General features: G+C 38.7%; 1 protein-coding gene across 14 annotated transcripts in view; it reads right to left on the bottom strand.

Annotated features, from left to right (window-relative positions):
• Positions 1–22,728, bottom strand: part of UVRAG (UV radiation resistance associated) — a 289,633-nt gene that overhangs the window by 149,244 nt on the left and 117,661 nt on the right. For all 14 annotated transcript variants that reach the window (XR_014814737.1, XR_014814738.1, XR_014814739.1 and 11 more), the window contains one exon: positions 7,656–7,761. Coding sequence is in view for 10 of the 14 variants with exons in the window: in XM_021062526.2 (XP_020918185.2) it covers positions 7,656–7,761 (106 nt within the window). In the remaining 4 variants the exon portion in view is untranslated. The remainder of the gene's footprint in view (positions 1–7,655; positions 7,762–22,728) is intronic.

Raw genomic sequence — 22,728 nt, 5'->3', positions numbered from 1 at the left:
GCCAGGAAAATGTGAGTCATTCTATGGAGAAAAGATAATCAACCGAAGCCAACTCTGAGATGACCCAGATGTTAAAATTATCAGAGACTTTGAAGCCACTATTATAAATTTGCTGAATGAAAAAAGTATTCTCAAAAAAGAATAAAAAGACGTGAAATCTCAGCAGAGTATTTGAAAACATCAAAAATCCAGGAGACGGGAGCTCCTGTTGTGGCGCAGCGGAAACGAATCTGATTAGGAACCACGGCCTTAACCCTCGCTCAGTGGGTTAAGGATCTGGCATTGCTGTGGCTGTGGTGTAGGCCAGCAGCTGTAGCTCCGATTGGACCCATAGCCTGGGAATCTCCACATGCTGTGGGTGTGGCCCTAAAAAGCAAAAAAAGCAAAAAAAAAAAAAAAAAAAAAAAAAATCCAGGACACTTCTGCTTCTAGTCAAGAAGGACTAGGAAAAAGGAACAATGACCAATTTTACCTGTTACCATAATCCTAATACCAATTTAACAAAGTGATTTAAAACACTATATCCCAATAACCCTAAAAAAAAAAAAAGGCACAAAAATCCTTAAATTATTACTAGATCAAATCTAACAAGATACAAAAAAAGATTATATAACATAACCTTTGGATTATTCCAGAAAGGCAATGTTAAACATCTGAAATTCAATGTAGCCCACCACAGTAACAGAAACAAGAAGAACATATCATGATCACTTGTTTCAACAGATGCAGAAAAAGCATTTGACCAAAGTCAGCATCCATTCATGATAAAAATTCAGAAACTAGGAATAAGAGGGAACCTCCTAAAACCAATGAAGGGCATTACTAACACTATATTTAATGGAGAAAGAATGAATTGTTTCCCCCTATGATCGGGAAAAAGTAAAGGATTTCCACTTTTGTCACATTTATTCAATCCTATACTCTACATCCCAGCTACTGAAATAAGGCAGAAAAATTAAATAAAGTGCATAAAGCAGTCCAAATTTGTGGGCCTGTTTATACAGAAATTCCCAAGATATCGACAAAATAACTATAGGAATAAAAAGTTAATATAACCAGATCACAAGATACAAGGTTACTAATTAAAATGAATTATATTCTCATATACCAGCAGGAAACAAAAATTCAACAATGCCATTTGCAATAATGCCAAAAACAAACCAAAAAACCTCCCATTAAAAATCTTAGAAATAACTCTAATAAAAAATGTTCAGGGAGTTCCCACTGTGACTCAGCAGAAATGAACCTGACTAGTATCCATGAGGACGCAGGTTTGATCCCTGGCCTTGCTCAGTGGGTTAAGGATCCAGCGATGCCGTGAGCTGTGGTGTAGGTCATAGATGCAGCTCAGATCTGGCATTGCTGTGGCTGTGGCGTAGGCTGGCAGCTACAGCTCTGATTCGACCCCTAGCCTGGGAACCTCCATATGTCATGGCTGTGGCCCTAAAACACACACACACAGTCTAGAATCTCTACAGTGAAAGTTATATGATATTATAGACAGAAAAAAGAAAAAGTCCTAATAAAAGAGATATATACCATGTTCATGGATTGGAGACCTTGATACTGTGAAGGTGACAATTCTCCACAAATTGATCTATAATTCCTAATCATAATTCCCACAGGCTTTTTTTTTTTTTAAAGAAACTGATAAACTGACTCATAAATCCACTTGTAAATACAAAGAATTGGAAAACTCACAGCAATTTTTAAAAAGAACAAAGTTGGAGGACTTACCCCTTCTGGCTTTAAGATGACAAATCTACAATAATAAGAGAGTTGGTAGTGGTGAAGGGCAGACATAGATACATGGAAAAAACAGTGAATCTAGAAATAGATGTACACATATATGGTCAATCGATTTTAGACAAACATTTCAATACAATTAAATGGGGAAAGACTGTTCAAGAAATGGTATCAAATCAATAAGATATTCATACAGAAAACACTACCTCATTTAACGCATTAACAAACAAAACTTGAGGTGGCTCATAGATCTAAATATGAAGCCCCAAACAATAAATCTTGTAGAACGAAAACATGTGAGAAAATGTATGTGATTCTGAGTTAGGCACAGATTTCTAAGAAAGACCACAAAGAGCCTTAACTAACCATGAAGAATTTTTAAAAAAATACCTCAGTTTCCATCCAACTTTAAAATTTTTGCTCTTTAGAAAGCATCATTCAGAATACCAAAAAAGTGGAGCTCTCTTGTGGTACCACAGGTTAAGGATCCAGCATCGTCACTGCAGTGACTCAGGTGGCTGCTATGGCTCCTGAAAACTTCCACATGCTGTGGGCATGACCAAACCAAACAAAACAAAACCAACAAAAGTAAGCACACATTGGAAGAAAATATTCTATTCCTAACACACATCAGAAAAAGGATTTGTATCTAAAACATACACACATACACACATGCCCCCTTAACCACAACATACGACAAAAATCCCACTTAAAAATGAGGGGAAAAATCTGAACCTAAACATGTACACGAGGACTAAAAAAATAAGCAAATAATTATATTATAGGTAATGGTTTCTCATTATCAGATAAAGATACTAGAAATAAACAATGGTGCGGGGGTGGGGGGAGAGCTACGATAAACTCTATGGTGTTATAGTTGAATAAATTAGTATGAACTCATATTAATTTTAATACAGAGAGAGACAGATGTATGTGTGTACCAGCCCTGCCCACTTAGAGGGCCTCGCTGCAGCCACAACTCAACAAGAACAAACACACCCAGTGCCCAGATCCTGTTTCTAAATACCATTATCCAATGAAAGGAACAGGACTTCTAGAAGAAATGGATGGTTCTAAGGCTAAGACAGGGAAAATACACAATGAGCTGGATCACACAGTGCCAGAAATTAAGAACCTCCTTTAAAAGACAAACAAAAAAGAGATGAGGGGAGTTCCTCTTGTGGCTCAGCAGTAACAAACCCGACTGGTATCCATGAGGATGCAGGTTTGATCCCTGGTCCTGCTCAGTGGGTTAAGGATCCAGTGTTGCCATGAGCTGTGGTGTAGGTCACAGACGTGGCTCAGATCCTGTGTGCTGTGGCTGTGGTGTAGGCCGGCAGTTGCAGCTCTGATTCACCCCCAGCCCAGGAATTTCCATGTGCTCCAGGTGTGGCCCCAAAAAGAAAGAGAGAGAGAGATGAGGGCATGTCAGAAGGACACAGGACCAACTTGAAAGAGCGTTCAATGCCACAGTTGAAGGAAGAAAATAAATAACATAGTAAAGAAACCTACACAAATCCATACTGTTAAATAAATGACTGAATAAATAAATGCAGAGATTGGGAGTGGGGGGAAAAGGGACAAATTTTCCTCACAAAGAATTACAGACGATGTATGCAAATAGCCTCCCCTCCAGGAGATAATACTTAAGTTCCCTCTTCTTGAGTATTTTGCTTTCAAAAAACTGAGCATGGACAGGGAACGTTAGCATACATAAACCCATGCCTAAACCCAGGGGGAACCACCTTAACCAGATGGTCAAGGTTATTATCGACAGCGATCGGTCCTGGTGATTTAAAGATCGGAAAGAATGAAAACTCTCAAAGCTCAGAGAAGCCCAGGAAGTCATGGTGACCAAATCCAGTGTGGTACCCTGGACTGGACATTGGAACAACAACAAAAGATATTCGAACCTGTCTAATCCCAAAGAAACATCAGACAAATCCCCATCAAGGGATGTTCTACAAAACAGCTGCACACTGCAATCCTTAAAACTGTCAAGGTCATCAAAAAAAAAAAAAAAAAAAAATCAGGAGTTTTCACACCCAAGAAGAGTCTAAGGAAGAATAACCACTAAATGTAGTATGGTTGGGGGGGGGGGGGTCCTAGAACAGAAAAGGGACATTAGGTAAAAAATAAGGAGATCTGAATAAGACTATGGACTTTAATTAATGATGACTTATCAGTACAGGTTAACTGTGATGAATGTACCTTATTAAGGTAAGATGTTAATAATGGGAAAAACTTGGTGCAGGGTTTTCAAGGTACCTCTCAGTATCGTCTTTGTAGTAATTCCATAAATCTGAAACTGTTGTACAACAAAAACATTAGTGGAAACACTGGCGAAACCTGAATAAAGTCCACAGTTAACGGGAATGTATCAATGTTGATTCCTTGGTCTGAAGATATACCAAGTCACGTGTACCATGTCAAATGCAACTTGGTCATTCAGGAAGCTAACATCAGAGGAAACTGGATGAAAGGGTGTCTAGAAACTCTCTGAACTATCTTTCCAAGTTTTCTGTAAATCTAAATAGGGCAAAAATATTTAAAATTATACTCTTAAAAGATACATGAGTAACCAGTAAAGATATGAAAAATGTTAATAGAAATATAATTATAAAACAAAGTAAGAAAGTACTGTACAACCCAACAGACTAACTAAAATTAAAAAGACTGACCTCTTAAATGAAACAGACAAACCCCTGAAAGACATAAGCTACCAAAGCTCACTCAAGCAGTAGACAGCCTCACTAACACTTCAACTCTTCAAGAACTGAGTTCCCAGCTCAAAGCCCGCAAAGAAAACTCCAAGCTCAGAGCTTCACTGGTAAATTCTACCAACCATTTTTAAGAAATAATTCCAATTCCATACGGATTCTTCCAGAAAACAGAGGAAATACTTCTCAACTCACTAGCTGTAGCCAACATACCCCAACAACAAAACCAGACAAGGAAGCGACAGGAAAACAAAACTACAGACCAATATTCCACATGAATATAGATGCAAAAATTCTTTACCAAGTACTAGCAAATTGAATCTAGAATGATACATATAAAGAATAATTCATCATGAACAAGAGGGGTTTTCCCAAGGAATGCTACATTGGATCAACATTCAAAAACCAGTCAATGTATTTCACCACCATTAGCCCAGGAGAAAAGCCACAAAATATTTCAATAGATAAAAGGAACGGAAATTTGACAAAATCCAAAATACATAAGCAAAAATTCAAAATGACAACAGCAAAAATTTTCTAAAAAATATAACTAAATGCCAAAACAATAGTTAGACCTTGATATAATGTGAGAAGATGCCAATTTTTTAAAAATCATCGAGTAGGAATCCAATTTCTTCTTGGATGAAATTTGATCTTAGAAGCTAATCTTGCCTCTTTCTGCATCAAATATGCTTTCTGATTGCATTTTATGAAAATTAAAATTAACTACACTTCGAGAAAAAATAAAAATTAAGGAATTAAAATTAATTCTTATACACTGAAACTGCTTTGGCTGGAGTATAATGACCTTGAGTTAATTTGGAAAGGAAATGAAAGAAAAAAAATAATAGCCAGGGCTTTTCATTTGCTACAAGTAAATCTTATAGTACATAATTAACAAGTACATGATATTATTCACTGAAAGGAGACGAGTTAACCAAAATTTCTGTCCCTATGTGTCAAATGATGATGGGAAAGCTGCTTACTTTCTTTAGGGCTCACTTTCCTGTTATTTTAAAAGGAAGAGATTATGCTAGACTCATTCTTCGAATTTAACAAATATTTACTGAGCACCTACTATGGGTCAAACACTTTTCTAGGCACTGAGACCTACCAGCAGCGAGGAGAAAAAATAGACAAAATCCCTCTTCTCAGAGTTTAAAGAGATCAATAACTAAAGCACATAACGTATAGAGAATGTTAAAGGCTAATAAATACTGCAAAGGAGAGAAGCAGAGCAGGAAGGGGACAGAATGTACTGAGAGGGGTGTGGTTTTAACTGTGGCTATAAGGGAACTAGATTTTTGGGTTCACTTTCAGTTCAAAAATCCAATGATTTTCTTCTCTGTTGACTAGGCCACACAAAAAACACACAGTGAACCTCTGAACCTGACCTCTTTAAACTCATACATTCTATCACCTTGCTCTGCGTGTCACCACTTAGATTTTAGAAAAATAGGATTAAACACACATTTTTCCATACTGAGACAAAGCATATGCTGCCATTTAACGAAATAAGTAATTTCCCAGTCTTGCCTTGGGAGAGGAAAATAAGAAAAATAAAGCCTAGAAGTTTTTCCTCAGACAAAGGCTTTTACAACGTGGCATCTCGGTACACAAAAGAAAGGATTAAAATTAGCTATTCTTTTCTCCTCCTCCAATATATTTGTGGTCTGAAATTTGGTCCTTTATTGAGCCTAAGCTACCACAGGAAGTGCTTTAACAATTTCTGTAAAGTGGAAGATTTTCCATAGGCAAGAAAAGTCATATGAATAATAAATATTACTACTATAGTTATTGCGGCTACTGCATTTTGTATGCCTTCTCTGTGCCAGCTACAACACTAGCCATTTTTATATACTAGGTTGAACTATAGGACACTAATATTTATAAGTCAAAATCAGCAATTTTGTATAGATTAAATACTTTGTCATCTTTTAATTTCAAATTGCATGAGAGGTGTGCACAAAGTTAATTGTGATAATTGTGGTGTTGCTTTTTACAGTTTATCTATTGAATTAATATCTCGAGCAGATCTTTTTTTTTTTGGTCTGTTTGCCATTTCTTGGGCCGCTCCCGCGGCATATGGACATTCCCAGGCTAGGGATCCAATCGGAGCTGTAGCCGCCGGTCTAGGCCAGAGCCACAGCAACGCCGGATCCCGGCCTCATCTGCAACCTACACCACAGCTCACGGCAACGCTGGATCCTTAACACGCTGAGCAAGGCCAGGGATCGAACCTGCAACCTCATGGTTCCTAGTCGGATTCGTTAACCACTGAGCCAGGTCGGGAACTCCTCTCAAGCAGATCCTTAAAGGTAACAGAACCTTTGTGGGGAGCCATAAAGACTCTGCCTGGTTGAAAGTGCTATGAACAACAGCTGAAGATGCTGCCTACCTATGATACTGAGTTCGTGCTAACAAATACTTAAAATTTTTTATTTAGAAATTAATTTGAGGATTTGAATTTTATTTTAAGAATCATTATTCATAGCATAAATTTCATCAAGAGCTACGCAGAGCCCTCTGGCTTCATTTTGAGAAAATGTCAATTTATTAGTTACACCCACTATTCAGCTTACGAAGATAGACTCTTCATTCCAAAATTAATATTTTTTTCTCCACTAGAAAGTATAAAGCAACCAGAAGTTATACTAATATCTGAAGTATCCATTTGGATTGGAATTTCTCTTTCTTTGGAAATACCTCATTAAAAGAATCTTTCCCAAAAGAGAACACTGTCCATAAACCAGCCTATTAAATTCAATTCAAATAATTTTAAATTCATCCTTTAAAAAGAGATTAGTGCCCAAAGTTTATTATTTTTTTCTTTTGGCAGCTATTTTTCATTCACTATACAGTCTGCGTCTAGAGTTCACATTTACAAGACATTAATAAAATAGCTTTTGATTATATTCTAAGTAATTGTATGTAATCTAAAGTTTCAACCAGCCTAAAAAGGCAGGCACTTTTACGTTACATCATTAGCAGATGGGGAAAGTTTATTTCTAACATTTAAACGCCAACAAAAGTCTCAGAGGCAAAAAAAAAGGAAAAAGAAACTACCTAAAGTTTTTTTTTTTTTCTTTTTTTGGTGCGTGTGTGTGTGTGGGGGGATTAGTACAAAAAGCATATGATGACCACATTTAGACATCAAGGCGTTTAAACAGGTAAGATATAAAAACCTACCAGCTCATTGCTTGTAGATGTAAGTTTCAGTTTTTCTTCAATTTCTTTTCCAATTTTCTGAACAGTTACCTGAGTCTGTTTAATTGCACACTGGGCTCTGTGAAGCCTGGAAATAAAAGTTGTAGAAAAATTTAAGTGCGTTAACTATAAACTTTCAACACAGAGCCACAGACTTAAATGGAACAAAACGAGGACAAACCTTCCAGGATAAAGAGAATTAATAATGAGCTCAAACAATCATTTCACAATTCTCTAGCATACGTATAATGGGGAAATAACAGGGGTTACAATATGTTCTAAAAACACCCTTTCTGTACCCACTTGACTGCCCCTGGTGTACTGAGAACTAAAATGAAGAACTCAAAGGAATCTGCAGGAGACCTTAGAAAAAAATCTGACTGAATCCTATCATTTTACAGACGTGGAAAGTGAGGCCCAGAGATAGTAAGTGCGTTACTAAAGTCACCAGAAGAGTGTCAGTGCTCTGAAGGCTAACTATTACTTACAGGTCTACAGAAAGAAAAAAACCATCGATAATCTCGGAATTCCCGTCGTGGCGCAGTGGTTAACGAATCCGACTAGGAACCATGAGGTTGCGGGTTCGATCCCTGGCCTTGCTCAGTGGGTTAAGGACCCGGCGTTGCCGTGAGCTGTGGTGTAGGTTGCAGATGCAGCTCGGTTCCAGCGTTGCTGTGGCTCTGGCGTAGGCCAGCGGCTGCAGCTCTGATTGCACCCCAGCCTGAGAACCTCCATATGCCTCGGGAGTGGCTCAAGTAAAGGCAAAAAGACAAAAAAAATTATCAATAATCTCAAGTTAAGAAGATTGAATTCAAGCAGCAGCCCTCTTGAAACAAGGAACATTGAAAAAAATAACAGATTTTTTTTTCTTTTTTGCTTTAATTACATGTTTGTATTTTTCTTGGCTTCTTTGTCTTCAAATATAGCTTATATATTTTGTATGCATGTACATATTTTAAATGGTCAAACTGTCATTAGTTGCAGATGACATGATTTTCACGTAAAAAATCATTAGGAATCTACAAAACAACCACTAGAACTAATAATGTCACAGAATACAAAGACGACATTCAGTTATATTTCCATATTGTGCCAATAATTTCAAAATCACAATCATAATCCCAACAGGCTTTGTTTTTGTGTTTCTTTTTATAGAAATTAAGAAGTTGATACTGTAAATTATAAAGAAAAACAAAGAAGCTAGAAGACATAAACCTATCTTGAAATCGGCCAGATCTCCTTCTTTATTAAGGTATGTAATCAAAACAGGATGGCGCCGTAAGTTCCTGTCGTGGCTCAGCAGGTTAAGGACCCGACATTGTCTCTGGGAAGATGTGGGTTTCATCTGTGGCCTCACTCAGTGGGTTAAGGATCTGGCGTTGTCACAAGCTGTAGCATAGATGGAAGATATGGCATGGATCCAGCGTTGCGGCGGCTGAAACTCTGATCTGACCCCTGGCCTGGGAACTTCATCGGCCACAGGTGCAGCTATTAAAAAAAAAAAAGAAAAGAAAAAAAAAACCATGGTACTGGAGTTCCCATCGTGGCGCAGCGGAAACAAATCAGACTAGAAACCATGAGGTTGGGGGTTTGATCCCTGGCCTCGCTCAGTGGGTTAAGGGTCTGGTTGCCATGAGCTGTGGTGTAGGTCGCAGATGCAGCTCGGATCTGGCGTTGCAGTGGCTGTGAGGTAGGCTGGCGTCTGTAGCTCTGATTAGACCCCTAGCCTGGGAACTTCCATGTGCCTCTGGTGTGGCCCTAAAAGACAAAACCAAACAAACAAGCCAAAAAAAAAAAAAAAACAAAAAAAAAAACAAAAAAAAACGCATGGTACTGACATAAGGATCAAAAAATAGATCAGTGGAAAAGAATAAAGACTACAGAAACACACCTATGCATACATGGCCAATCGATTTTGGACAAAGGTACCTAAGCAAATTAATGGTTAAAAAAAAAGTTTTTTAAAGAAATTTTGCTGGAACCCTGGATAAGCACAGTTGGCAAAAAAATGAATCTCATTCCCCACAGACAAGAAAACTAACGCAAGATCATAGCAAACAGAGGCTAGAATCATAAAATTATAGGAGGATCTCTTATAACCTTGGGGTAGGCAAAAATTGCTTAGAGAAGACACAAAAAGCGCTAACCATAAAATTAAAAACGGATGAACTGGATTTACCAAAAAAAAAAAAAACCCAAAAAAGTCTACTCATCTAAAGATGTCATTAAGAAAATATAAAAGCAATCCATGGACTGGGAGAAAATACTTGCAAAACATCCATCTGACAAAATACTGTGTCTGGAGTATATAAAGAACTCTTACAAATCAGCAACGAAGAGACAACCCAATTAAAGATGGGCAAAAGAGGGAAACATCCCACAAGAGAAGAAATAAGAAAGGCCCATAAGCATAGGGAAAGGTGCTCAAAATCTTAGTCATCATGGAAATGCAAATTAAATCGCAATGAGATACCATTTCGCACCTGTTAGAATAACTAAAATTAAAATGCCAACACCTAATGCTAGCAAGGATGTGGAGCAATTGGAACTTGCATGGACTTGCCTGCGAAGTGTAAGACAGTATCCTCACTGTGGAAAACAGTTTCTTAAAAGTTGAACATACCTCTAACCTATGACCCAGTATTTACTCCTTACCATTTGCTCAAGAAATATGAAGCCATGTCCACAGGAAGATTTGTGTAAGAATCTTCATAGAAAACAACCCAAATTTTGATCAAACAGGAGAATTAATAAACAAATCATGGTATAGTTACACAATGAAATTCTACTCAGCAATAAAAAGGAAAACAATACTGATATATATGAATCTTGAAAACATTATGTTGAGTGAAAAAAGCCAGAAACAAAAAAAATACATACTATATGATTCCATTTAAAGAGAGTTCAAGAAGAAGTCAAAGCAATCTACGGTGACATAAATCAAGAGTCACCAGTTGCATGTGGGGGGCAGGACTGACCTTTAGAGAACTAGGGGGAGAGAGGAACCATCCGAGGTGACAGAAATGGTCTATCTTGATGGAGGTGAGAGCGACATGGGTACACAGACCTTAAACTTAAGATATAAGCACTTCACTGTGTGTAAATCCACACCTCTGCCAACAGTATTATTAGTATCATGACATTATGCACTAAAAATATTCATGAAATACTATGTTCTTCTAGAAATTGCCTGATGGTTATTGAGCATTTCTCAGGTCATCTAAAAGGGAGCAACTCTCATGAGATGGCTCATGAGATCAGTTCTTCAGCAACTTCCTCGGGAATCAGTAGAGGAGACTATTCTCCATCCTACTGCCTCTTGCTCTGGGTATGTATGTGTATATCTCTTGATAGGAAGAATCTCCTACAGAGGTGACTCGAAAGAAATTTAAAAGCAAGGAAACAAAAGCCAGATGGGGTCCCAGCATACACCTCCATCCTCATTTCCTATTACTCTTACCTCGCCTGCTCAATTCCAGCAATACTGAACTACTGACAGCGCTCCAAACACATCAGGCCACTTCTTGCTTCTGCACCTTTGAGTGAACTGTTTTATCTGCCTACACGTCCCTGTCTCTTAGCAGATAAATACGCTCCTAAACCCACTAGGAGGCAGCTTGAGCATAAGCTCTTCCTCGGAGGTCTTCCCCGACTCTTCCAGACAAGTAGAGGAGGCACCTCTCGCCATGAAAATCCATGGCATCATGTATAAACACTAACAAAAATCACAGCACCCCATGTTACAGTAACTGTTCACTTCCTTGTTTATTTACTAGATCTTTTGCGAGTGGGGGACGACTCATTTTTTCCTATACATTCCCAGTATTTGCGGCACAAAGGCACTCAAAATACACTGCTGACTGAAAGTCGGCTAAGGCCTGCGTATAAAAGTACAGTCCCAGGATTTTGATTATTTTGATTGATATAAGTGATTAATGGGAGAGTTTTTTATATTTACAACTTCAAAATATATTCAAAACAAAAGCCACATAAATTAAAGACCATTCATTCTGGTAAGAAACAAGCAATTTTTTTTCTAAAAATGTTATCAGAATTCTAATACGATAGGCATCAACCCAGAGTAGAAATCAACAAAACAGCCTGTTACTTTAAAAGGAGGGAAAATGCTGCCTAAAACTCACTGGTACTATGCAAACAACCTTGTCAAATGGTAAAGACTTTAAAAATAAAAATGATTCATGACCATAATTAATGTATGACTTCAACTATTTGGCTCTCACTGCCCCAGACGCTTTCTGATCTTACCTTAGGGGCTTAAAACACACAGACAGAGTCACATTTCCTCCAATCTTCAGTGTTATCCAAATAGACTTTCTGAGCCCCTGCTACATCAAGACAGAGCTAATAACGTCCCCCCTCCGAACTCAACAGGAGAATAAAAGTTTGAAGTGTTTAGACTTTTAAACATAACGTGGGACATCCTGATTCCCAAGGGGCTGAAGAGGTGAAGGACTGACAAGAAAAGAAACAGCTGCTTTACCTCCAAACCAGCAAGCCAGTTTCAGAGGGATGTTTCTTGATTTTGCAAACTAGGACATGGTGCTATAATAAAGTAATAACATACATCATTCAGCCATCTAGGTGATTAGTCAATACCAACACTAACACTCTCAAGCTGGAAAATAAAGCTTAGCATCACTGGCATGGGGAGAAGGAGGATCAAGCAGTTATCTGGTAGGTATTCTGATTATAGCAATAGAGGCATCCCTATTACTCAGCATGTTTCGGTATAACTGTTAAATTGAAACTGAGCTTAAAATAATGCTTTGCAACTATACATTGCTGTGAATGTAAGGATATATTGAATTAAAGGTCAAGTAAATATTAAGACCAATAAATATTAAGATTAGATATGGTCAAATAAATATGAAGACCATATCTAATCACTTTGATGGAACATGATGGAGGATAATGTGAAAAAAAAGAATGTATATAAATGTATAACTGGGTCACTTTGCTGTACAGCAGAAATTGACAGAACATAGTAAATTACTAATAAAAAAAAGACCATATAATCAGATATTAACAATAATCTCAGTAAAGGAGAAGTTAGGAAGCAATTTTTGTCTACTTAATATTGATCGCATTTTATCTGAAATGCTGCATTCAATTTCAAGACGAAGAATGACAGACTAGAACACCGAGAAAAGCAATGAAACAGAGCTTCTTATAGTTCACAGGGAAAGATTAAAAAGGAGAAGAAAATATAGGGGAAAACCAGGAGTCTATCAAGAGAATAGAGACCTTATCATTAATGATATTGTGTTCCATATGAAGGAGCTTAGATTTTTATTCTGAAGATATTAGGAAACAATGAGGTTTTAAACCAAGGAAGGTTTAATTACACTTGCACTTTAGAAAGATCTTTTTTCCCGTAAGAAGGTGACTGGGATACAGAGAAACAAGACTGTAAACAGGAAGGCCAGTGTGAGGTTACTGAAAGAACCTTAGCAAAAGTTTAGGCATTGTCCTAAATTAAAATAGGAACAGGAAGGATGGTACAGATGTGAAAAATTAAAAAAAAAAAAGAGAGATGAAGAATGATGCTTGAAAATAAATGGCCAACATCAAGAATGCAAAAGAGGCATCACTACAGATCCACAAACATTTAAAGGGGAAATTATGAATAATATGTCAATAAATTCAACAACTTAAATGAAATAGGTAAGTTGTTTAAAAACCACAAGTTGCTAGGAGTTCCCTGATGGCTCAGGGGGGTTAAGAATCCAGCCCCATCACTTCTATAGCTTGTGTCACTACTGTGGTATGGAGGTTGGATCCCCGGCCCGGAAACTTTCACATGCTGTTAGTGCAGCCAAACAAAATGAAACAAAACAAAAAAAGAAAACACCCACAAGTTTCCAAAGCAAACAAATGAAATAGAAAATGTGAGTAGTTTTTATCAGTTAAAGGAGCTAAATTTGTCATTAAAAACCTTCTCACATAGAAAACTCTAAGTTCAGATGGTTTCACTGGTGAAATACTAGTGTTAACAAAAATCTTTCAGAGAAGGAACACTTTCCAATTTGTTTTATGAGGCAAGGATAACCTTGATACCAAAACAGGAAAGAAAAGAAAATTATAGGCAAATATCACACATGAACATAACATTCATAAAACGTTAGCAAATCAAACATACATACAAATGTATGCAAAAGGTATACATCTTGATCAAATGGATTTATCTGAGTACAAGGCTGATTTCACACCTGAAAATCAAAAGTGACAGAATGAAAAAGAAAAATCATATCATCTCAAAAGATGCCTTAAAAAAGCACTTGATAAAATTCAGTACCTGTTAATAACTTAACACAAAAAACCCTAACAAACCAAGGAAAAAGGAGAGTTTCCTCAATCTGATAAAAGGTCTTAAACAAAACAACCTGCAGCTAAACCACCTTCAAGATCAGGAACAAGAAAAGATACCCACTTTCACTACTCTATTCAACACTGTATTCAAGATCCAAACCATTGCAATAAGGCAATAAAAAATTCATAACTATAGAAAAGAAACAAGAAAGTCTACTCATAGATGCTATCTGATTGTATACATAGAAAAAAATTAATCTCTAATCAAACTAATAATAGCCTTAGCAAGACTGCAAGATTCTAATATACAAAAAATCAAATGGCATTTTTATACAGTACCAACAAATAACTAGGAATAAACTTAAAGAAAGTTCTGAAAGACCTACGCAGTGAAAAATATTAAACACTGCTCAGAGAAATTTTAAAACACCTCAACAAATAGAATCATGTGCTATTTCGTGGATTGGAAGTTAAGAAGTCAAGCCTCCTTCTATATTTATCTAGAATAAATTACTCCCAATCAAAATCCTAGCAGTCTTTTTTTAATTGACCAGCTGACTTTAAAACTGATATGGAAGGGAGTTTCCATTGTGACTCAGCAGGTTAAGAGGCCGACTAGTATCCACGAGGACATGGGTTTGATCCCTGGCCTTGCTTAGTGGGTTAAGGATTCGGCATTGCCGTGAGCTGTGGTGTAGGTCACAGACATGGCTTGGATCCCATGTTGCTATGGCTGTGGTGTAAGCCAGCAGCTGCAGCTCCGACTCGACCCCTAGCCTGGGAACCTCCATATGCCGCAGGTGCAGTCCTAAAAAGCAAAAATAATAATAATAATAAAACTGATAGGGAAAGATAAAAGTCCTAGAATTGACAAGAAAATGTTGAGGAACAGAGTTGTGAGGCTTATACTATCATATTTTATGACTTTATCATAAAGCTGGTTTGTAAAACAATAGTAGTTGCGTAAGGCTAAACAGATATGACTGATGAAACAGAACTCAGATTACAGAAATGGACCTATTCGATTTGTCTTTTGATCAGGGCAAGAAAAGCCGTATTAACAAATGACACTAAAACAACTGGATAGCAATACGGGGGAATATAAGCCTTAATCTCTACCTCCCATCGTACACAAAAATTAATTTGCAATGATCAAAACTTATATGTAAAAGCTAAAACTGTCAAGTTCCCTATCAAGCATGTAGGGAAGTAAGTATATTCATGACCTTCGATTAGGCAAAGATTTCCTAAATAGGATACAAAAGACACGATCCATAAAATAAAAACTTGAAAGAGCATACTCTATCAAAATTTAAAACTTCTACCCATCAAAAAGACATTATTCAGAAAATGAAAAAAAACCAAGTCACAGAGTGAGAAAAAAGTATTTGTTTTCCACCTACTTATCTGATAAAGTAGTTTCCTAATGTACAAAGAACTCCTCCAAATTAACAATAAAAAACCGCCCAATAAATAAAAATGGGCAAAATATTTGAACATATACTTCACAAAAGAAGATATAAATGGCCCATAAGGGAGTCCCCTGGTGACTCAGCAGATTAAGGACCCAGTGTTGTCACTTCTGTGATGCAGTTTTGATCCCTAGGAACTTCTGCATTCCACAAGCATGGCCCCCCAAAGAAACAAAAAAACAAAACAAAACAAACCAAAAAAACAAGACTGGCCAGTAAGCACATAAAATGAGCCAATTATCATTAGTCGCTAAAGAATTAAAGAATTAAAATCAAAATGATATACCAGTACAAGCCTACTATATATACTGGCTAGAGTTTACAAAACAGACAATACCAAATGACGTCAGGGGTAGTAGAGCAACTAGAACGTCCCAACACGGCTGGTGGGATCCTAAAATTGTACAACTATTTTGGAAACTGGTAATTTTAATACATTAAATATTCACCTCTCACATGGGTGGGAAGCTCTACTCTTATGTATAAAAGAAATGAAAGCATATCCCCAGAAAACATTTTTTCCTCCAATTTTATTGAAATATAATCAACATACACTATTGTCTAGTGAACATCCATCATCTTATATAGATACAAAGTAAAAGTATTTTTTTCCTGGGATAAGAACTCTTAGGATTTGCTCTCGCAACAACGTCCATATATAACATACAGCAGTGCTAACTGTTAATCATGCTGCACATTACATCCCTAGTACTCATCTTTACGACTGAAAGTTTCTACCTTGCGCCCACCTTTATCCAATTCCCCTTCCCCCAGTGCCCCACAGAAGACTTTTGGAACCATGCTCCTAAAGGCGTTATGTATAACAGCCCCATAGCGGAAACAACTCAAATGGCCATCAACAGGACAAAGCATAAGCCAGCTGCGATGCCGCGGTGTATTCACAGAAAAAGAACACTCAGCAATAAAAAGGAACAGACTACTTATCTACACTACAACAAAACACAAAAGCATGCTAACACAAAGGAAGAAACTGAGAGGGTACACCGTATGGTTCTATTCATAAGAAGTTCAAGAACAGGAAAAGCTAATAAATGAGGAGGCCATGAGAAAAGTGTCTCACTCAGCCAGGGGTGAGAACAAGGTGTAAGAACGACTCGCAAAGGGGTTTGAGGGAACTTTCTGGAGAGCGAAAAATATTCTCTATCTTCTCTAAATAATGACACTGTGGGTGTGTATATTTGTCAAAATTCATCAGACTGTACACTTAAGTTCTAATTTTATTTGACATAAATTGTAGTGCAAAAGAAAAAGAAAATAAAGGATGGCTGGTACACGGCTTGGGGAACCGGGAACACGGTGAGGTCATTTAATGAATGGTGGGCAGGAGACGAGCAGTTTGCGAGGAAAGCTCTGCTTTCAGTTCGAGGCGCCTGCGAAACGTCCAAGAGCAGGTGTTGAGTAGGAGCTGAACAGGAGGATGTGGAGCTTACGAGACAGATCTTGGCTGCAGAGAAAGACACGGCAACCATGAGCACACAGGTGGTTATGAGTGCTATGGAAGTAATGAGATCATTCTGGAAGACTGCGAGAAGGAGAGAGAACAGAGCCTAGAACAGAATCCTGAGGAACATCAATTCTTAAGGGATTAGAAACAAAGAAAGAAAATGCTGCAAAACTTTTCAGAATTTGAGAGAAGCAGAAGGGCAGCTGGGAGAGTTGGTGCCACCGCAGTCAGAGGAACAGAATGTTTCAAGGAACTAATAACCACTGTCACAAAACCAAGTAACCCGAGGCCTAGACAGTAACCGCGGACGCGGCAATGAGGACTTGACCGAAGCCACCGCAGATGTGTTCACCTCTCTCCCTCCATGTCTACCGCCAGCATCATCTCCCACCCAACCACGAGCCTCCTAACTGGTTTCTAAGCTTCAACTTTTGCTCTTCTCAATTCCGGTTTCTCCTTAACACCAGAGGTAAGCCTGTGCATCACTTGGTCAGCACTAACGGTAGCTTGCCTGCCCAGGCACCCGCAGGCCTGCCTTACGGAGCTATACTCCTAGTCTGGTATTACCCCCATCACTGTGCACGCTGCAACATGTCAACCAGCTCCCTAATAAAAGGAGGGAAACAGCCTCCCAAGACTAATGACTTTGTCCCAACCAGCAACACGGTGCAGTACGCCAGGTTTCTCTTCCCATGGGCTGAGAGAGAGAGCGCATTGCAACTACGGACGCTGTCGTCCATGGCTGTGATTAAATCCCTTAGAGACAGCTATAAAAATACCACAAACTTGTAATTGCAAAGATTAGGGCTGGATAGCACAGCGAGACCTAACCACTTTGCCTTTCTTCACCTCTGAGAGACTCTAGGCTCTAAGGAACAGCCAGGGTGAACAGCTGGTCTTTGATTGTTCATACGAAGCCTCTCCTTATGTGATACCTCCAAAGGTAGTTAACGCATCTGTACTTCTGGTCATGTTTATTACACCTTCCATCAATGATAAGAGGATTTTTCTGATGACCGAAACGCTTTGCCCTATAGTTTTTCCACAGTAAATACAATTCTCAGTATATTTTTAGTATTCTAATCACATAAATCCAGATGCCCCAAGTCATGAATCACCACAGCGTTCCAAGCTTCTGACCTAAAGAAACCACAAAATGATACATAGGTATTGTCCTACGCCACTAAATGTATGGGGATTTATTATCCTTCAAAAGAAAACCTAATCCTCTCTTCTAATCCAAATCTTCGCTACCCGGCTTTCAAGGCCAGCTCAGATACCATCATTTCTCATTAGTTCATTTCTAGAGCACATTATCACACGAGTCAAGGTAACATCTGCGCTTTGTAAATCTTTAGCTTAATCCCTTATCGGAGAATAATCAATATATATTTTAACTTGTTCATTCATCCTATCTTCCCCCTAAGCAGTTTCCACCTTATTAATACTGAGTTTGATGTTGAAAGAAAAGTCCCTGGAGACAGTCTATCTCTCCAGAAACAAAAATTTTAGTTACGTCTTCATGCAACAGACATTTATTGTCTAAATGTGAACCCATGCCCTGTGTTGGTAATGGGAAATACAAAGATCAGAGACATACACCTTCTCAAACTTTGTGGGAAAATAGGTATGCCAACAATTCTAATGGTGTAATACTATGAAGGAGGCATAGACAGAGTAACAGCTGAGCCTAAAGGTGGGGCATCTATTTTAGGAGGAGTGTTGAGTGAAAGTAAAGGTCTTCCAGGAAGAAGTAAAACACAAGCTGATACTAAAAGCAAGAGTAGAATTAGCTTTTTAAAAACATGAGAAAGCTATGCCGCCAAGGCAAAGGAAAGCAAATACAAAAACAGAAGAAGAAGGGTGCACAACATTTTCAAGCACTCCAAGGACCTTAGCAAGGCTGACGCACAGGGTCGTACGGGAGACAAGAGCAAGAGGTGAGAGTAGAAAGGCTGGCAGAGGTCTGATTAGCAAGACGTGGTGTATCCAGCTAAGAAGTTTTATTCCCAAAGTAACAGAATAAGGTTAAAAGGCAACACCTGACCACAAATATGTTTTAAGCTTAAGTCTACTTGGGCTGTGGTGCGAAAAGACCAGAGTACTTGCCAGTACGAAATGACCCAGAAATTCCTTTTTGTAAGAGAAAGAATTCAGGAAGAAGCCCAGAAATAGGGAATATTATATTGATGGGCTGCAGCATGTAGTGGCTTCATGTGGGATTTCAGTTCCCAGGCTAGGGATTGAACCCAGGCTGCAGTGGTGAAAGAGCCAGGACCTAACCACTAGACCACCAGGGAGCTCCCAGAAATAGGTACTATATGATAAGTTGGGAGTTGTGATCCTCCTCAATATCCTTGGGAGCTTGGCTCTATCTAGAGTTCACACCATGCTCTAATTATCTGCTCACTGCCTTCTCCAGCGCTTAAGTCCATACTCCCTGAACACCTAAACCTACCTCTTATTAACGGGTGTGCCCTTGAGCTTCCCCAGAGAGCCTGATACAGACCTTCCATGCATCCAGCCTCCCGTCCATCCCTCAGGAGTAGCGAGGGGCCCATCTCACTCTTTCTCTGAAACCCTCAAAGCACAGTAGATAAACAACAGGTGACTATTTTAAGATTTCTTTTGATTCTGTTTTCCTAAGATTCTATGGAATATTTGTTGATTGATAAATTTACTTATGTTTTCTCTCAAGTGTATCAAGTGTAGAAAAATTCCTGGAAAATTGCCTTGAGAATGTTTTTTAATGTTTGCAAATCACATACTCTTAGAGTACAAATTTCTGACGGTTCAAATCCCTCTTACGGTCTGGTTTTTATAAAGGAACATAGCAATCCAGATACACCTGCCTGGAACAAGGCAGGCAAGATCTCTCTCCTCTCATTCTAGATGCTACATGTCTATCCACAGAGCCTGATTTTCCCTGGCAGTTACATTCCCCTGATTATTAACGCTGACTTTATTTTCTAAAGAAAGGTTCTGCCTCTTTTTGTTTTACTCACGCTGTGTCCATGTGTCAAGACTTCCTCTTACACAGTTGGTTTGGGAACGCAAGTATAAGGCTATACATCCTTATCCCAATGAACTTTCCCTTGGAAATAAATGGGCTGAATATATACTCTAGCTTTCCAGTCCCTGGAGATCATCCTATACACTGCTTCTGCCATTCAACGTGGTCACCATCTCGATAAGCTCCACATTACCGCTGCATCGGCTTTCTGTGTTTTTAAGCTTTTCATACATTTCCATCCCTTTGTTCAAGTACTTAGACTGCAATACCCTAAAAGGAAGAACTGTCTCCTTTGTTTGCTATCATCTCCCCAGCATGCGGCACGGTTTCCAGCACGCAGTCCTCGATAAACATACGGCGAGTAAACAAGTGAATGAGTGAACGTGTTGAACTTAAGACTCGATAAAAAACAGCCCCGTGCCACGCCGTTAGAAATTGCCCTGTGGGACGAGAAGTCACTAAGCAGTTACAAATCTTCCCGTCTTTACTATCATCCAGCGTATACCTCTTCATCTGGTCCCCAAAGCTTTCAACACACAGCTTGCCAAACACCTTACTAGAGTTATTATCTGGATCGACAAATCTACTTACCCTTGCAAAATGGACACATCAGTCGGAGACAGCTTGACCTTGGGAAAGGCCCGGTAAAGGGGAAGGGATTTAAGCTTCAATTTGAAGGAAAGGTAGACAGGATTCTGACAACTGTATGCAAGAGAACAGCCATTTAGAGTATTAAGAGAGCACAGGGCATTGTGTGTTCAAAGTAGGAAGGAGTCCGTGGGCTTGAGACAACGTCACTGAGTCTGAGAAGGCTGTTCAGAGCCAAATTACTGTGGACTTCGAATGCCTGAGAAATCCTTTGTATCTTCATGGCACCTACAGCAGTCTTGGACACATGGGAATCACTCAAATACTTGCTGACAGGGTTACTAAATATGATAGCTTCCCAAAAGACCAGAAGTCTACAATACAGCCTGCTTCCACATTCCTCTGTCTAGACCATGCACATAGTCGAGAAGAATACGCCTGTCTTGTGATAATGGCATCAAATAAGACAGAACACTATGGCTACTTAGGAAATTAACATATTCTCACAGAAAAGGAAATGGTGGCATCGTGGGTGGGAAAGTCCTATTGAGGGGATGGTAGGCGATGAGAGAACGTGTGACAACGAGTGTGTCAGGTCTAACCAAGAGGGGCCCTCGAATACTAACAAACAACACCGATGAAGTTATAGAAGCAGAATCAGCTCTTTGCATTTCCAATGGACATCTCAAACAACTCACTTCAGGCAAGAAGAACCACAGTTGGCATAAGAGGAGGTTAAATCATTACCAGATTTTTTCATAATACCATCCATGTGCTAAAATGCAAGTTTAATTTAAAATACATTCACTGTACAATAAACACACTTAAGGGAGTACATACAAAAATACTTCAGAATGAGAAATAAGAAAGAAGACAGACCATGATATGCACAAGGCTTTAAAATTTTAAAGGAATACTATTTACAACTTTCTACCAATAAACTAAAAAACCCAGGAAAAGTAAATGATTTTCTAGAAAACAATAAATTAACAAGTTTTCTCAACAAGAGACTGAAAACCTGAATAGATAATAACCACAAAGAAATCAGAAAGGTAACCAAGGGTAGTAACACCTTGGGGGTGTGGGGGGGATGGTAGGCCCTGATGGTTTTATAGGTGAGAGCGTCCACCTAAATCTAAATGACATAAATTGTCTGAAATAATGAGATAATAATGAGACCTTCTCAACTCATTTTAGGCTAGTGTAACCTTTACCAGTTTTGACGCAAATAGGAACAGCATACACACAAAATAAAACTATAGGCCTGTCTCAATTATTTTTAAAAACTGCATAATACTAAATAAAATACTAGCAAATCTAAGCCAGTACTGTATTAATAAATAACCAAAGAAAATTTATCCCAGGATTATACAGATGGTCTAACATCATAAGTCTGCATAATTGACTATATTAACAGGACAAAGGTGAAATACTAAATGTATTGCTGAGAAAAATCCTGAGTTATACTAGTCATAGAAACTTTCTTATTTGATAAAAAGAGTCTATCAGATGACTCCAACTTATAACCAATGGTGAAAAGCCAGAATATCAAGGATGCCCTCTGTGACGAGTTCAACTGTCCATATATGACCACACTATCTCCCTACATGGTCTTCTGCAATGTGGATTTAGTATTTCCCCACCAAGAGGGGGAATCTATTGCTCTACTCCTCGAATCTGGGCAGGCCTTGTGACTGCCTCAACAAACAGAACAGGGCAGGAGTGACCCTATGCTAGTTGCAGGCATAGCCCTTAACTGGCTTGGAAACTTCTACTTCCTCTCTCTAAACACTCACTCTGGGGCAAAGCAGATGGCAAGTAAGAAATCCAACCACTCTGAGAATTCCACACTGAGGGAGCTGGCCAGGTAGAGAAGAATTGGGAGAAAAAGAAAGAGATGGCTGGCCAGTCTCCTGTTCCAGCCCCCCCAGCTGAGGCGCTAAACATGTCAGGGAAGAGGCATCCATATGTTCACACCAGTAGAATCTCCGGATGACCACAGCCTCAGTGGCCACCTGGTTTCAACCACTTAAAAGTCCCCAAGTGGAAACAACCAGGCTAAGCTAAAGACAACCCACAGAACTGAGGATCTCATGATAACAAACTGTCCTAAACCACAAAGTTTGGGGATGACCTGTTACGTAGTAATGGAACACTCACTGGGGAGGACTCGGCCAATGAAATAAA

The sequence above is a fragment of the Sus scrofa genome, chromosome 9 (genome assembly GCF_054392235.1).
Source record: "Sus scrofa isolate SSC_HxYL_T2T_F1_AM1 chromosome 9, Sscrofa_HxYL_maternal_Yorkshire_Landrace_v2.0, whole genome shotgun sequence".
NCBI lineage: Eukaryota > Metazoa > Chordata > Mammalia > Artiodactyla > Suidae > Sus > Sus scrofa.
This window is presented reverse-complemented; position numbering and strand designations above follow the sequence as displayed.